At 38.2% G+C, this 18,611-nt stretch overlaps 2 protein-coding genes across 3 annotated transcripts in view; both read right to left on the minus strand.

Moving 5' to 3' along the window:
- Window positions 1-841: 841 nt before the first annotated feature.
- On the minus strand, window positions 842-15,633 carry rpn1 (ribophorin I). The gene is made up of 10 exons (XM_056467723.1): window positions 15,260-15,633; window positions 14,086-14,150; window positions 12,547-12,853; window positions 9,642-9,851; window positions 9,276-9,468; window positions 8,346-8,445; window positions 6,802-6,940; window positions 4,731-4,850; window positions 3,819-4,064; window positions 842-1,624 (listed from the first exon to the last, which is right to left on the minus strand). Exons 1-10 carry the CDS (start codon window positions 15,491-15,493, stop codon window positions 1,442-1,444), a joined length of 1,797 nt encoding a protein of 598 aa, XP_056323698.1. The 5' UTR covers window positions 15,494-15,633; the 3' UTR covers window positions 842-1,441.
- Window positions 15,634-17,515: 1,882 nt separating this feature from the next.
- Window positions 17,516-18,611, minus strand: part of pbrm1 (polybromo 1) — a 53,255-nt gene continuing 52,159 nt past the window's right edge. For both annotated transcript variants that reach the window (XM_056467722.1, XM_056467721.1), the window contains one exon: window positions 17,516-18,084. In XM_056467722.1, coding sequence (XP_056323697.1) covers window positions 17,912-18,084 — 173 coding nt within the window. In that variant the 3' untranslated portion in view covers window positions 17,516-17,911. The remainder of the gene's footprint in view (window positions 18,085-18,611) is intronic.

Raw genomic sequence — 18,611 nt, forward strand, 5'->3', positions numbered from 1 at the left:
AGAATGGCAGCTGAATGAGTGTATGAGGGAAGGACGTAAACGATTTATATTTCAAAGGTGGAAATAGTGGACCGGGTGGCATTATTAACATGAGCTGTGAATGAAAGGGTGCTGTCAAAGATGACCCCCAGACTCTTAACCTGAATGGAGGGGGTGATGACAGAATCATCTGTGGGAATGGGAAATGCTATGTGATTTATTTAAAGTTGATCTTGTAGCTATAAGTAGAAGTTCAGTTTTATTGACATTTAATTTCAGGAGGTTTGAGGTGAACCAGGATTTGATGTCTGCAAAGCAGTTAGTAAGGGATGAAGGTGGAAGTTTGAGGTTGACTAACTAAAATAATAATAATAATATTAATAAAAATAATATTAATAATAATAATAAAAATAATATTAATAAAAATAAAAATAATATTAATAAAAATAATAATAATATTATCAATACAAATAATAATATTATCAATACAAATAATAATATTATTAATACAAATAATAATATTAATAATAATAATAATAATAAAAATAATAATAATATTATTAATAATAATATTAATAATACAAATAATAATAATAATATTATTAATACAAATAATAATAATAATAATATTAATAAAAATAAAAATATTATTATTAATAATAATAATAATAATAATAAAAATAATAATAATAAAAATAATATTAATAAAAATAATATTAATATCAATAAAAATAATAATAATATTAATAATAAAAAAATAAAACGAATAACTTTTAAAATGAATAAATACCCTGTGGCTGATGTCATTTTGAAATACAATGCTTTTGCAAACATATTTTAAAATAACTCCAAATCACAGGTCTGGTTTTTAACACGTTTATTAACGGCCACCAGCAATACCTGCCACATTTACCCCCTGGCATACAAAAATCAATCTCATTCATGTCATTCAATGTGGAACTGAAGTACATCCTTTAAAAAAAACAAACAAAATAAAGATCATACAAAACCCCGATAAGAAAATCTGCAATAACATGAGCATCTCAGTGTGGATCATTTCAGCATTTGGTTCATACCAACGTTTTAGGACGGGGAGGAATTATTCACTTTGATAACAGTAAGTGCAAAGACGTTCGCTTCTTTTCAGTTGAGAAATCACAAAATGAAACTGATTTCAATTTAAACCCGACTCCAAATAAAACTGCAAAGGAATATTCAATTGCTGGACTGTAAAAATGAAGACTGCATCTGACATTCAGAAACAAAACAAAACGATTACAAACACTAAACCCTCGTCCACAACCTCACACACTTTCTTTAGCAACAAAACAGCGTGAACATTCTGCAAAATCAGGTCGTACTGCATACATGCGTGTACTCTACTGATCTGAGTCCAGTTTGAGTGTGGGCGATTGTGTCAGAGGGCAGTGCTGATTTATCGCCCGGACGTCTGATGTTTGACTTACAAGGCGTCCAGAAGGCTGTCGATGCGGTTGACCAGCTCGTGCCGCTTGCCTGTCAGGTTTTTATCAGAGTCGATGTAGGCGTCCTTCTTCACCTTTCCGGCCACAAGCCTCTCGGCGTCCAGAGAGGAGCGACACACCAGATCCTTCAGCTGCCCGTCCAGCTTCTGGATCTCTCCAACCTGCGGGAGCACACATGGGAGCGGTTTAGTAAAACACAGCTTTGACAGAGGGTAGATCTGTTTTAGGCTGTGCAGTGTGGACGGAGACGGTTTTTCTGAAGCGGTAAAAACGTTTTAGGCTTGGGTATCATTACAATTTTATCGATTTCGATTCCTCATTTTGATTCCGTTGTAAATCAATAAACGAATTAAGTAATTTAGGCCCTGTTCATGAGGGAATACAGCTTCGTTTTCATCGATCTGATCACAAATGGACAAACACTTTACAATAAGGTTGTATTAGTTAAAGGGGTGGTCCACTATGATGTCATATTTTAAACTTTAGTTGATGTAATGTAGCTGTGTGAACATAACATCTCTGAATCTAACTGTGTGTTCACATTGAAAGCGGCGAGAGCGTCAAAGTGGCCGGAAGTCATTCATTTTCAATGAGAGGCGGTGAAGATAAGTGGCGAGGAGCAGCCGGTGTGGCCGTCGAGGAGAGTTGAAATCAAGTCAACTTTACTGTGCGTTCACACCGAAGGCTGTGAAAGCATCAAAGGTCGCTCTGGCCACAATGCCGTCAAAATTCGCTACATTGATCTCGTATTTAAAGGAGCCGTTGCAGCATATCATATCACTTAAATTCCTGCATAAAACACGCTTCCTAGCGTGAAAATGTTGCGCACTTTATCAAATTCATTTAACTACAGATGATCAAGTTGCATGTGATGTGACTTTGCTTCACTTAATTATCCAATGTGTCTGAAATATTCTGAAGCAGCAATACTGTTTTGTACTGTCGCATGAGATTCCCGCTCTTTTAAAGAAAAAACAAACAACAACAACAACAACATTAATACACATCAGTAACTCACCAGTAAGTTTAATGCATGTTCCTGTAAGAAAACATTGCAATAATTGGAAATGTGGCGACCGCAATCAAACCCTTGGGAACATCTGTGGTCGGAACCAAAGTTCACAGTGACCGTGTTCTTTTGAATCTGCTCAAGGCGTGGACTCCTACATTCTGATTGCTTGCCGTCGAACTGCATCAAAGCTCATTATCCTGACTGTATGTTCACATCGAAAGCGGCGAGAGAATCAAAGTAGCCAGGAGGCGTTCATTTTCAATGAGAGCCGGCAGCGAGGAGCAGCGTGGTGCGTTTTCGCCGGTGTGATCGTCGAGGAGTTGAAATCAAGTCTACTTTATGCTAATGAGCTTTGATGCAGTTCGGCGGCAAGCAATCAGAATGAAGAAGTCCACCGCTTGAGAGGAGTTCAGAGAACACAGACCTGTGAACTTTGGTCTTGACCACAGTTGTTCCCAAGGGTTTGATTATTACGGTCGCCGGATTTTCAATTATTTACAATGTTTTCTTACAGGAACATGCATTAAATAAGTTACTGATGTGCTTTAATGTTGTAATGTAATATATTTATCTTTAAAAAAGCGGGAATCTCATGAAACAGTACAAAACAGTATTGCTGCTTCAGAATATTTCAGACATATGGTCACATTGGATAATTAAGTGGAGCAAAGTCACAGTGCACGCAACGTGATCTTCCATTGTTAAATGAATTTAAGTGCGCAACATTTTCACGCTAGAAAGCATGTTTTATGCAGGAATGTAAGTGATATGCTGCAACGGCTCCTTTAAATACGAGATCAATGTAGCGAATTGTGACGCTCTCGCCGCCTTCGAGGTGAACGCACAGTAAGATGCTCAAAGTTCAATGCAAAGGGAGACATTGGCTTTTACAGTGTTAGCTTAGCAAAGCCTACAACGAACGTTTGGGGACAACAAAAAAATACATCCGGGGTGAGCATGTCATAAACCCATTAGGTTACGCATATACACCCCACACAGTGAAGGGGCGTGGCTAGAGGCGCTGTAATATTATAAAAGAGATGCTTCCTGGTGACATGGAGCTGATCTGTGAATCACATAACATTGTTAGTTGACCAATCAGAGCCTCTTAAGGGCGGGTTTTCAGAGGAACTAGGAAATATGACAGTCGTTTTCATGTTAGCAGAGTAGCTGTATATGATCAAAGTAGGATATATGAACAAATAATGAGTGATTTTCTACAAATAAAGCATGAGCACACACTGCTTTGCTCCTCATAAACACAACCAAGCCTTAAAAATACACTCTGGACCACCCCTTTAATGCATTTACTAACATGAACAAAATACATTTGTTACACATACTTTTTCTGCCAGATCGGAGCCCTCAGCTTTGAGACGTGTTTGTAAGGCAGTGATGTCGCTGGTGAGCGTGCGATGTTCAGCCTCCAGAGTCTTCCGACCACTGTTTAGCGCTCCGGTGTCCCGCGACTGCTTATAGCGGTTCACGACCTCATCCATGTGGCGGTACAGACCCAGACGCTTGTTCACCAGAGTCAAGACCTGCTCCGTGATGGAGGCCACCTTCATGCGCACCTCTGCTGCTGGATCCTGCAGGAGCAGACACACAGCTTCATTAACCCTGCGCATTTCACACATCTGCCGGTGCTTTTGTGGTTGTTTTGACTGTTCATTTAAACAGCATTCATTTGGGCAAAAAAACATGCATTATTATTCCACTTTAAAGGTGCAGTAGGTGATTGTCTTCAGAGACATTTTGTGTTGTGCTGGTTGAAAGTCACATTCCAATAGTAATGATCAAGGTAAATGATCTAAATGTATTAATATGTAGACATAAGTGACAGCGGCAAAAACAAATCCTGAGTCAATATTAGAGTTAGTTTTGCACACTGGAGGAAGGACGACACCATGGCTGAAGGATTTCTGTTAGACAGGTCATGTTCTGTTTTAAAACTCTTTTAGTCACGCAGAGCTGATGTAGATTTTGTGTTGTTGTTATATGAATGGGTTATATGCACAGAAGTGTTGTTCAGCCACTGAAATGTCTCGGTGAAAGATTGATGTGACTATTTTCAGTTTCGTAAGGGGCCTTTTACAGCATCGATAATGTAGATTTTTATTCAGTTCAACAACAAAACAGCGGTGTACTGCCTTTTCCCCAAAATCTGTGGTAATCTTGCCATTTCCAGCCAATGATTTTTTTGGTTTTCATGCAATATCACAACTGCACATAAAAACACTGAGCTCCAAACGCACCTTAGTGATGGAGAAGTCGAGGCGCACGTAGATGATGACCGTGAAGAAGAGGATATAGAACGCTCCCACAACTAACAGCGGCTCCTGCAGCATCAGGATCTTATTAAAGGTGTAGTGAACCTAATGAGAAAGACACAAACATCATTTAAACTACTCAGACAAGCACATCTGCTCAGTTTTGCCACTTTGTTTTGCATGAACTTTGATTTCTTTGGAAAATTTTAATTTGCTGGAGCAGATAAACCAGCACCAGTACTTTTCCACAGAGAAGACCTGTCCAAAACAGTGATTAAAACAAATACCATATTTACACATTCTGTTTCAGCTGCTCAGTTCTGTATTCTGCCTCCCTTTTGCATTAAAAAAAATAATAATGCTTACTGAAAATTATATATATATATATATATATATATATATATATATATATATATATATATATATATATATATATATATATATATATATATATATATATATATATATATATATATATTTATTTATTTTTTTTTTAAACAAATATATTTATATAAAAATATTATATATATATTTTTTTATTTATACAACAGTTCTGTCTGGTTCTCAAAGCTGATTGGCTGATAGTCTGCATTATCAGAACTTGTACAGCTTGTGGGCCCTTCTGCATTACTCTGCTCACATAGAATGACAGCAGATCAACTCTAGTTTGACAAATATTGCAGCTGTTGGACAACATAATGTACTTTTAAGGCAAGAATGTAGATTGCATCTGTTTATTTATATGGATAGTGCTTATTTTAAATATTTATAATTTCTGGGATACAGCGCATCGGCATCCATCAGCCTGTCATTGAGCAGAGTAAAGACAGTTGACATTGTCCATCCACAAGATGGCGACAGAGACTGCATAAGTCCTTAGAGGAGAAAAGATCGGCGTATTTTTAAACTACAGCTGATCAAATCATTATCAAGCAGGTAAGTGACACTCTAAGCCAATCTCTCTCTTTTGTATATTGTAGTGCTGTATTTATACCATGGTAACTGTAGTGTACTGAGTGTGAGATAGGACTCACTTATCAGGAATGTGTGTATTTTGTGTTGGCCACTCTTTGTATAACCCTGAGATACTTTTTGGTTGACCTTGTTTGTTTGTTTCTAATGAGGCTCCTGTTTTCGTTACTGCAGAATAGTTCCGTAAACAGAAAGAAAGAAGAAATGCCCGCATGTGTTTGGCGTTTTTCCTTATCGCAAACACAACAGTAATCTGGTAGTATTTGTGTTGCTTTGGCTTTTTCTGAGTTTATTATTGTGATCACCCAATTGAAACAGAGAAATACTGGGAAATGTCTCTAGACTGATGGCATTTCATGCTGTTCAGCCTTATAATCTTAATGTCAGCAAAATCACCTGTTTTGTTTTGGATATTACGCTATAGATTCATTCAATACTACCTCTAAAGTGGCGTTTGTGAAGTAGCAACAGTTTCTGCTGTCCTGACATCAGCTGCAGATGTGGATGAGTGGTGGAAGAAAGTAGTTCCTCATACAAAAGAATTTTTGAGAGTCTCCGTGTTTGATTTCCTTCTTTATACACACGAATATGCTGTCGAACTGTTGTATAAACGCAATATCACACTCGTAGCAGTGCGATATGGCTGTATATGGTCACTGGTGGTCCATTTGTTCATTTTAAGTTACATTGCATCTACATGCTAACTAATTCTCATTAGATTATAAGAGTGTTAGTTTAGGGTTGGGGTTAGTGTAAGTTTACTAATGCTCAAATTGACCATAAAAATAAAATGTTACTAAATTTACATGTGAAGATAAGACTTTTTTTTTCCCAAAAATAATTTTTTTTTGGTGCAGAGTCACATTTAAAACAAAACAAAAACAACATTCCTCACAGTTCTTTGTACATATCTAGACTACGCTCTTAAATAAGCACTGCTACACAGAGTGCAAGCACAGAACATGAATATACTTGAATAATCCACTTGGCAAAAGAAGCTTTATCAATGCTCTGAATCTCTTCAGAGCTTAAAATCTGTCTTTTGAAATGATACCGTTTGTTTTCTGTGCAAGTCTGGACTCACCACAACATCCTGAATGTGCTGCTCCACCAGATTGTTCTTGGTGGCCACCAGCACAGGTCTGCCAAACGTGTCCAGGTAGGTGTAGTGCAGCTCGTCCTGACTGCGGCTGATGGGGTATGGGGTGTCCATGTGAATGTTTCTGGAGAGAACAACAGAAGAAGTGGTCAACATATGTTGCTCCACACTAATATTTGAGAACGTCGGCACCAGTCGCAGCAAGTTCTACAAATGGTGGCACAACACACACTCTTAGAAATGCACATTTAACAGAATATCTTTAGCTTGATCTAGGAATTGCAACATTCAGCAGATTAAACAGAAGGTCTATTAAGGAAACTAGTAAAACTGCATATAAAAACAACAACAACAACATGTAACTTGAATAAAGCTGTGGATTTTCACCTACAATATCTTAATTTATATCAGCGAATCAGAATAGCACAGGGGTGAGTACTGGATCATGTATTTTAATGGGGGGAATTAACCCTATCAGTATGTTAGTCTTAAAGATATCTATAAGCTAGTGCGTTCTAAAACAGTGACAATTCACAATTAGAAGATATAAACATCCAAAAGGTAGCAGTCACTTCCGCCTTAATTAGTCAATTTTTTTTTGACATCACCTCATACTTCAGTTTCTCATCACATTTTCTGATCAATCAAACGTTCCAAGTATCTGACAAGCTCCTCCCCTACAAGACACTTTTCATTTGATGCTCTTGCGCTCATTCTCACGGGCAGAGAAGTGACAAAACACCATGGCTGTTATCTTTAAAAAGGGGAGGGGCTACTATGTCCCACCCTTCATGTTTCAGTTGAGATTACGTCATTATTTCAAAGCACTCCATGGGACCTATCAAAATAAATGGTATTAAATTACCATTATATATATATATATATATATATATATATATATATATATATATATATATATATATATATATATATATATATATTAGCAACCCTTTTAATTTTTTTTCTTTTTTGAATATTTCCCAAATTATGTTTAACAGAGCAAGGAAATTTTCACAGTATGTCTGTTAATATTTTTTCTTCTGGAGAAAGTCTTATTTCGGCTAGAATAAAAGCAGTTTTTAATTTTTAAAACATTTTAAGATCAAAATTATTAGCCCCTTTAAGCTATATTTTTTCGATAGTCAGAACAAACCATCATTATACAATAACTTACCTAATTACCCTAACCTGCCTGGTTAGCCTAATTAACCTAGTTAAGCCTTTAAATGTCACTAAGCTGTATAAAAGTGTCTTGAAAAATAAGAGAGAAAATAAATCAGTTATTAAAACTTATGTTCAGAAATGTGTTGAAAAAAGAAATTCTGTTAAACAGAAATTGGGGAAAAAAAATTAACAATTTAATAATTCAGGGGGGCTAATAATTCTGACTTCACATCTGCACATATATAGTCTTTTTAAATGAAAAAAAAAGTTTTAAAATGGATATCCAATGTAAATACATGTAGAAAAAGAGTGAACGGGGTGAGTTGTGGGATATGCTCATGCTGAAGTAACACCATCAGGCTCACCTGGCTCCTTCAGGGAGGATGAGTTTGACAGTCAGCTGGTCAATAACCTGGTCATCATAGACATGATCAACCAGACGCATCTTCAGTGCATACTGATCTCCTAAAGAGCAAACAGAGGATTATCAATATTATAATATCAAAGGTAAATGCTTCCGATACGTAGGACTGCCCCTTAATAGTCAACAAGAGGCTACGTCAACTACAATTTTAGTCACTGATATCTATCTATCTATCTATCTATCTATCTATCTATCTATCTATCTATCTATCTATCTATCTATCTATCTATCTATCTATCTATCTATCTATCTATCTGCACAGATATGGTGAATCCAAACAGTTACTCCAATTTAGATGAGGTAAATACTCTAGTACATCGTTTAAATCTGTAAATCATATGTGGGCACTCACATTAACAAAACATTGTTATACCGCGCACATTATAGGACTACACAATAGCCTAGTTAGGTCTACAATTACATCACTGAATGACATCCAGAATGAAGCAGTTATTGCTCCTTGTGCACAATGTTGAACACTGAAGGGGGAAACCATCAGGTCGTTTGCTTTGATGACGATAAACTGGTAAATCGATGACCTTCACAGCCAATCAAAGTAAATTCTGTTGAGCATGTGAACACAATGGTCAATTTGCAATGTTTAACATGCTCAACATTTATCAGAAACTTTTTCTCTCAGCACAATTGGTACCAAAGTCAATAGTTTTGACAACACTAGTACAGCCTACCCTGCATTACAGACAAAAACATACCGCCTATGTACAGAGAGCAAAATGTTTACTTTCAAATGACCCAAATCAAATGGAAAACAAATATTCTCCGATTTCACAGCATAATGTGAACGACTACTAGATGACCAGGAAAATCTTTAGTCGAGGGCAATGGCAATCGTTACGAATCAGACACCCACCTAGATTGTAGAGGTATTCGTAGCTGGGAAGATTATAACCAACAATGTAATGGGTTTTCCAGCCACCAAACAGCGGGAAACGGGGACGAATTTCAACCTCTACAGAATCATCTAGAACCTGGAGGTGAGAGGTGGAGATGTTCCCGATCTCATCGCGGTAGTACACATCCTGAGCGGAGGCTGGGAGGATGGTCTGCACGAAGACAAAACAGACATGTTGAAGAACAAACTAAATAGCAAGCTTTATATTTTAAAATCAAGAGTTTGTGTCGGTATACTCCAGGCTGAGCAAGTATTCTGGAACAAGTTTTGCAAGATTCGTTCAGGGGCTTAAACAACACCAATAAGGAGAAAGGGTTTATCCACCTTGAAGGATTTGACGGAGGAAATGCCGCTGTCAGACTGCCTCTGGTAGTCGTAGCGGGAGAACGGGCCCTTCAGCTGAGCGCCGGTGTGCCTCAGGTCGATGGTTTCCTCCACTGCGATGTTTCCCCAGTGAGAGACCTCGATGGTGCGGGTGATGCTGCTGATGGTCAGGAACGGTGAGTTGTTCTCATAATGGATCTTCATGACATCCTGCAAAATCGGCGACCAAAATGTTACACACTACTAGGGCTGCACGAATAATCGGAAAAAGATCGCGATCTCAATTCTACCCTACACGCAATCTTAATTCTGCTTTTCTACAATTCAGCCAACTATATTTTCAAGGTCAGGAGGGAAGTGTAAAGGTGAACGCACAAGTCTTCACAGCAACATGGACACATCCAAATGGTGTTAAAAGTGTCATATTGTATTTATATGGTTTAATTCAAGTGTAATTTCTGTTTTGAATGTAATCATGTAGGCCTATTCGCGGCTGCGAACTCAAACGTGAGCTGACCGCGAGCTGTTTGTTCACAGTTTGTTTACTACAGGGTTTCCGCAGTGTCTTAAAGTCTAAAATTTCTAAATCTAAAATTTTAGGTCCTAAAAGTCTTAAATTCGCTGTTCTAGGTCTTAAATATTTTTGCACAGGTCTTATTTTTCCGATGTCCACGTAGCGCTGCATCTAATTTTTTGTTGTTGTTGCTTGGTTTTCGTGGTGTTGTAGTTCTTTATTTCACTAGTCCAAATGTAATTTGCGGTATTACAACTACAAATGAGACCAGAGAGAGAGTTTTAATTTTATTGCCATTTCAGCTTCTATAGCTATGTCAGAGCAAAAATAAAATTTTTTCAATCTTATCTGATCAATTTTACCACGTTTTATAAATATCAATTTTCTATAATTATAAAAATATTCTAATAATTAAAAGTAATCAACAGCAATAAATAATATACAAGGTAAAATACATAATAACGATAATATATGATAAAAATCTAAAACAGTTTAAGGTTTCCTTTTGATAAAAATTGTACAATTTTAAATGGATTCACATTTAAAAATTTCATATAAAGTCTGTCCCAATAAAAATTGTTGTCTGATAACATTAAAAATGGGGCACTCCACAAGAATATGTTGAACAGTTTGGTTTCTGTTGCAATATTGACATTTTGGTGGGTCTTCTCCTTTCAGTAAATGTTCATGTGTGAGTCTTGTGTGTCCAATGCGGCATCTTGTATAAACAATCTCATCATGTCTTGACTTAAAAAATAAATTACATTTTCTTTCTATTTCTGGCTGAATTTCAAAAAGCTTATTATCTGGGCACTGATCCCATTCGGTTTGCCATTTGTCGAGAATATAGCTTTTTATTAATGGCTTTAGATCTGAAGGTGGGATTTTACACTCCTTCAGCTTTCCTGCTAGGGCTGTTTTGGCGTTTTTTTTCATTTCCAAGTAGTCTGGTATGTCCTGGGATCCAGGACAAATGAGACCAACATGCAATAGCCAATCAGCTTTCTGTTATTGAACTCCGTGTATGCAGTGAATGTGACATCGTCGCCGTGTTTGTGGAGGTTCGCTTTGGGTGTGCGCAACATGATTCCGGCTGGTGGAGCTCACAAAATTTTTTTTAAACTCGGGTGAACAGTTCGCACGGCACGTTTCATTTGAGTTAAATGTGAATCACTTTGTACAGTCGTGCCTGTTTCAGACAAAATCTATTCAGACACCTTTATGGTCAGTCCATGTGTGATCATAGGGATAACCAGATGATCAATAATTCTTGGCTAGAAATTGCAACAACAGTGGGAAGAGAGGAAATTTTTTGTTAAAAACTTTGGAAAAACCTGAGAGATAAGTTTGTTAAAGCCAAAAGAGGCCATGGCAAAAGTTGATAACTGGAAGAGACAACCCAGGCTCATTCTGAGAACGTAGTCCCGGGGACGTTACTGGAGGCCGCGAAATACGTAGCCGGGGGTACGTACGGCTGCATTTCATTTTTTTTTTTTTTTTAAGCGAACGCTGCGGGGCGGTGTGACGACGTTCCTTTCGGCGCTTGCCAGCTGGCCAGCCAGCCGCTCGCCTCCGTGTGGAGGGCTTTCCCGCTGCAACCAGTTTGTCCGGTTAGCTCTTCGTGTACTCTGGCGGACTCGAGGCGCAGAGAGGGGCTGACCACGACGACCGGGTTCGAGTCCGGGGAAGAGTGGTTCCAGAAATCAGGTAAGAAAACAAAATCCAAAAAGTGAAGCGAACAAATTCGTCACAGGGTGAGAATGTGGTCAAAATCCGAAAACGAGGTAAAAATCAGACGAGGGCTTTTCTTTTTCTGGACGGCTTTTGTGAATCGTCGTTGGTTGGGTTTTGGGATGGAGGAGGGTGGGTCAGCCGATTGGCCGGTTACACGGTCAATCATTCTGTCATCCAGGCAGACAGGCGGAAAGTCATTCGACAGCGGCCTCTCGCGGGTTTACGCGAGAACGGCGCGGGAAAAAGCGCGCACAGCGGCCTCTCGCGGATTCGCGAAAACAAAAACTACAAAAATACGTACCTCCCGGGACGTATTTCGCGGTCTCCAGAAACGTCCCCGGGACTACGTTCTCAGAATGAGCCTGGGTTGGGAAGAGAATATTTGAACCCATCAGTTTACAATATACTGATGCCCTGTTTTCTAGGCTTTACTGGGGATAATGGTCAGGAATGTTGGACCATTATTGTCTTTTTAGCTTATGAGTGGAAGACAAAAACTAACCAGCCAGTAATGTGTGAATCGTTGAGTGGGCAAAATAAAAATAAGTGTCAGTATTTTTAGTAAGTGTACTTTTTTTGCTTTTAGTCTTTCCTGCTGTTAATGTAATTAATATAATAATAAAGCAAAAATATGAGTGAATTTCTGCAGTCACTCACCTGGCTGAAGGGAGGAATGTCTTTGAATGGTCCGTACTCTATGGTCTCATCACTCTTGGTGGGGTTGCCCAGTTTGGTGTAGCTCTCCACGGTTTTAGAGGCCAATCGGACCCGTGTGGTCTGGGAGCGGGTCGGGTACGGGGAGTACAGGTAGTGGTTGCCCTGGAATACCACCAGTTGACGCTCGGCCTGGGTGATGTGCGTGGGGAACGGCTTCAGGACGTGACTGAACACAGTCTCCACCTTCACCCGCAGCTTAGCCCCCGGAGCTAGAGAAGACTGCAACTGCGCCTCAAAGAATTTACCACTGCAGGAGAGGAAGACAAACCATTTTGAGTTGATAACCACATATACAGTTAAAGTCGAAATTATTAGCCTAATTTGATAACTAAATGACAACTTATTCATACTAGAACGGAAAACTACTTTATTGTATTTATCATACATGTATCATACAGCTATCCCTCCATCCATCTATCTATCTATCTATCTATCTATCTATCTATCTATCTATCTATCTATCTATCTATCCAACCATCCATCTATTCCTCCCATCCATCCATCAAGCCATTCATTCATCTGTCTATCTATCTATCTATCTATCTATCTATCTATCTATCTATCTATCTATCTAGCCAGCCCTCCATCCACCCTCTAGCCCTCCATCCATCTTTTCATCACACCATTCATCCATTTACCCCTCAATCCATTCTTCCATCTATCTATCAATTAAGCCATTCATCCATCCATCCATCCATCCATCCATCAAGCCATTTAACATCCATCTTTAGCCCTCCATTCATCCATCTAGCCCTTACATCCACCCATCCATCAAGCCATTCATCCATCTGGTCCTCAATCCAATCATCAAGCTATTCAGCCATCCATTCAGCCCTCCATCCATCTATCTAGCCCCCATCCATTCATCGATCTAGCCCTTCATTCATGTGTTAAGCCATCCATCCATCCATCTAGCCTTTCTTTGAATAAATAAGTAAATAAAGCAAAAATAAATCACTCTGAGCAGAAAAATGTGAAAATGACAAAAAAAAAAGTATGAAAAATGAACAGATATTCTGTAGACATATTATGGCATTTTTAAAAACAGGGAACTTATAATTAAGTAAATATAATTAAAAAAAGGTTGCATTTAGTAAAAAAATAATAAAATAAATAAAAAACGACCTTTTTATTTTGAGTAAAAAACACAACTATACATCTTTAATCCAGAGAATCTTCGTCTTCATTTTTTCCATAACTACATACACACACACACACACACACACACACATTTATTTATTTTTATTTATTATTATTTTTTTTACAAATAATAGTAACATTTACAAAAGCTGCTTTAATTTTAAAAAGGTTTTATTCATTAGTTGCAACAGGTGTAACTAAAGTTTTAAACTCATTGCAGAAGATCAATAATCAAAACCTACTGATTAAGCAGTGGATTATCTGCCAATTAGTGAATTCTTTGTTTTAATAAATCACTAGATTAACTGAACTATGTTTTTTTGCAGACATAGCCTTCACCTTTGTCCATGGATAGTTTTCTCTTTCAGCTCGAGGTGTTCATCTTCCTCTTCTTCACCCTTCACCTAGAGCAGACAAAAACTTCTGTTAGAACTGGTAACATCCTAATATGTAGTCTGAAGGAAAAAGTAAAACAAAATAAACAGTTAAAACATTACTTTGGACATTTTTGGATTCTTGGAAGCTTTGGAAATTAAAAATGTAAAACAGTAAATAGGTTAGGACTATTGTTTTTGTTTACATTCCTCAAAATGGTCTATTTAAAGCAAATTATTATATTCTTATAATATTGCAGTCGAGATGCTTCACGGAAGTGAGTTTGCACCCAGAGCTTACGTGTCACTGGTCTGACAGAGCCAAGCGGATATGCGCTGCACACCCACTGCTAATGCTAACTACTACATAACACGCTTCAAAAACGACTTGTGCATTACATCATAACTCATGCAGAGTATTGCTTTGAACTGACATTACATGTTCAAATACGACACTTGAAATAAAGTTCACCAAAATGTATAAGTGAAGCGGAATTCTGCAGCCAGCATAGGCTAAGCTACAATATAACAAAATAAAAGCTTTAGTCACTATTCTCACCTCAACATACATTAGACGCGGGTATGAGTTTTTAAATAATACAGTAAGCACATTTGAACTGAAAGGCATCATACATTAAAAAGATTTTATACAAAGTTCATCAATAACAAGCGGAATTCTGCAGCTAGCATAGGCTACGCTAACGTTACAATATAACCTAACACAAAATAAAAGCTGCAGCTATTCTCACCTATCCAAAACTGAGACCCAGACATAATTTAATTACACAGTAATTACATTAAAACTGAAGGCATTATATATTACATGCGCTAATTTATATAAAGTTAACCAACAATAAGACAATTCTGCAGTTAGCATATGCTAACGTTACTCCATAGCATAACTTAGCGTTAACATAATAACGTATAAAAGTAGTAGTCGCTATTATCACCCATCCAAAAATTAAGCACAGACTTTTTAAAATATATAATGGAGCATGTAAGCACATTATAAACTGAAATGCACAAGTTGACAAATGTTTAAGCAATACTACTAAACGGATAAGCTATAAATGATAGCTAGCATAAAACATTCGCGTTCCTGCACATCTGCACGATTATTTCTGCTTAATTTTACTTACAGAAGCGCCGACGAAGGCCAGGTGCGGGGCGAGCTCGTCCTCCAGCCCGATGATGAAGCTGTTGGCCCGGGAGGATCCGTGGTTCGCGAGCTGGATCTCGGCGGTGATTTTGGCTAGGTGAGAGCTGAGATCCAGCGTGCGCTTGACATCTTCATTCACCAGCCCGTCCGCGCTCACCGACCCGCAGAAAAAACACGAGATCAGCGCAAAACTCACCGCTCCGGCGCGCCACATTGTCCTGCGTTTGTGTGTTGTGGTTTTGGGTTTTATAAATGTCGCTGGTCCGAACTAATGTCCGTGTTTGCGCGTGCAGTGAGGCCTCGCGCTGCAGACACCGCTCCTGAAGGATGACGCTTCATTCATTCCCTCCGGCGTGACGTCAACAACATGGCGGACCAAGATTTTGAAAGGAACAAGTGCACTGATAGTTTACAATCAATATTGAGGAAAGTTATTTTGGAAAGTAATGCAGCATTACAATATTGAATTACTCCCCCAAAAGTAACAAGTTTGGCAGTAATGCAACTTCGAGGACGCAAGCTGCCGGTAAAACCCAAAGAAGTAACTAGTTGCGTTAATTTTTATGGTAAGTATTGAGTTAAGTTACTTTTTCTTACCTGGCTGAGGCTTGATCTTTCAAAACATGCACTGTATTACCTACACTTCCATTTACCTTTAAAAATACTTACAAATATTACAATTTAGGATAATGTTCTACGACAGTCTTCGGAGAGCTTCCTTACCCCAGAGCTATTCCTGCTATATAAATTAAGTTTAAAACAATGTGTTAGCTACTTTCATACTTTTTGTCTTAATAGTTGAGTAAAATCACTGTCCATTGAGACAATCCCCTTTTCCTTTTCTCCATTTTCAAGTGTGGGAATCAACGTTAATTTCATTCATTTTCTTTCGGCTTAGTTCCTTGTTTGTCAGGGGTCGCCACAGGGAATGAACCACCAACTATTTAAGCATATGTTTTTCTCAGTGGATGCCCTTCCAGCTGAAAACCAGTACGCAAATGTCTAATCTGCCAATCACATGGCAGCAACTCAATGCATTTAGGCATGTAGACATGGTCAAGATGATCTGCTGCAACAGAAAGGTAACAGTAACTCAAATAACCACTAGTTACAACCGAGGTCTGCAGAAGAGCATCTCTGAACACACAACACATCCAACCTTGAGGAGGATGAGCTACAGCAGCAGAAGACCACACCGGGTGCCACTCCTGTCAGCTAAGAACAGGAAACTGAGTCTACAATTCACACAGGCTCACGAAAATTGGACAATAGAAGATTGGAGAAACGTTGCCCGGTCTGATGAGTCTCAATTTCTGATGCGATATTTGGACGGTAGGGTCAGAATTTGGCATCAAAAGCATGAATCCATCCTGCTTCGTATCAATGGTTCAGGCTGGTGGTAGTGGTGTAACTGTATGGGGGATATTTTCTTGGCACACTTTGGGCCCAATATTACCAACTGAGCATCATGTCAATGCCACAGTCTACCTGAGTATTGTTGCTGACCATGTCTATCCTTTTATGACCACAGTGTACCCATCTTCTGATGGCTACTTCCAGCAGGATAACACGCCATGTCATAAAGTGCAAATCATCTCAGACTGGTTTCTTGAACATGACAATGAGTTCACTGTACTCAAATGGCCTCCACAGTCACTAGATCTCAATCTGATAGAGCCCCTTTGGGATGTGATGGAACGGGAGATTCGCATCATGGATGTGCAGCCGACAAATCTGCAGCAATTGTGTGATGCTATCATGTCAATATGGACCAAAATCTCTGAGGAGTATTTCCAGTACCTTGTTGAATCTATGCCACTAAGGATTAAGGCAGTTCTGAAGGCAAAAGGGAGTCCATCCCAGTACTAGTAAGGTGTACCTAATAAAGTGGCCGTGAGTGTACGTTAATTATGTTAAAGGCGAAATATGTTAATTGGGCAATTTAGTGGACAATCTAAAAAATATTCTTAAGCCGGCTAATCATATTTACGTTAGCAGTTTGAAAAATATCCGTAATTATTATTTTATTAAAAAAAGACAAATATATTAGGGGAAACATTTTGGAAAAAAAATAATATTTGGGGAAAAGAAAATGGGGAATACATAGGAAATACTTGAAAAAGAATAAAACTTTCACAAGAGAGCTAATAATTTCAACTGTATATATATAACATGATACATTTCACAAACGATAAACAATAAAAGACACAAAAAAACAATTCTGTCACTGTTAGTTTATTGAAACAACAGACAGATGGCGTCCATTCCAAAATGATTATAGCTGAAACAACAGAGATGATATGAAAAATAGGCTTATAACTTTGTGTCATATACCACTTTATGAACCAAGACCAAGACCAAAAAAACGGCCATCTCGTACATTCTTTCACAACAAATCCCGTCACAAAGTACAACGCACAAACATTACGGTCAAACATTTTATGAAAATGTTTAAATTGGTCTAAGAACATTTAATAGCCAACATACAAAATCAGCCAATTGAAAGTGCTATCAAGAAACATCGACACTAACAAAGCCAACAGACGAAATAGAGCATTACAAAACCCTAGACAGAACGTTATCCAATCACAACATGAGAACACTACAGAGGGGCTCGTCGGGGGGGAATGCTTCAGATGTTGTGGAGGTTGTAGGTGTGTTGGATGTTTAGTGTGTCTCGCAGCATCAGGTCTCGCAGTCGCCACAGAGCGTCCGCCATGGTCTTATGAGCTCCTTTACTCTTCAGCCAATGAGACGGCAGACGACTCTCCTGCTCTTTCGTCAGCCGTAAATCTTTCCTGCGAGCTGCAGTCAAACACACACAGGTGACGTTTCACTATTTATTAAGTGTAGCTTTTAGGATTAGAAGAGTGAATAATGTATATAAAAATGATTATCTATCCATCTATGGTAATATCCACACATCCATCCATACATGGTAATATTTTATCCATCCAAATAATATTTTATCCATCCATCCATTTATCTATTTATGGAAATATCTATCCATCCATCCATCCATCCATGGTAATATCTTTCCATCCATCCATCCATCCATTCATGGTAATATTTTTCCATCCATCCATCCATGCTAATATATTTCCATCCATCCATCCATGTTAAAATCTTTCCACCCAACCATCTATGGTACTATCCATCCATCTATCTATCCATCCATCCATTCATGGTAATATTTTTCCATCCATCCATCCATCCATGCTAATATCTTTCCATCCATCCATGATAATATCTTTCTTTCCATCCATCCATCTATCCATCCATCCTTTCATCCATCCATCTATGGTAATATCTATCCATCTATCCATGGTAAT

Source organism: Danio aesculapii, chromosome 11, assembly GCF_903798145.1.
Source record: "Danio aesculapii chromosome 11, fDanAes4.1, whole genome shotgun sequence".
Taxonomy (NCBI): Eukaryota; Metazoa; Chordata; class Actinopteri; order Cypriniformes; family Danionidae; genus Danio; species Danio aesculapii.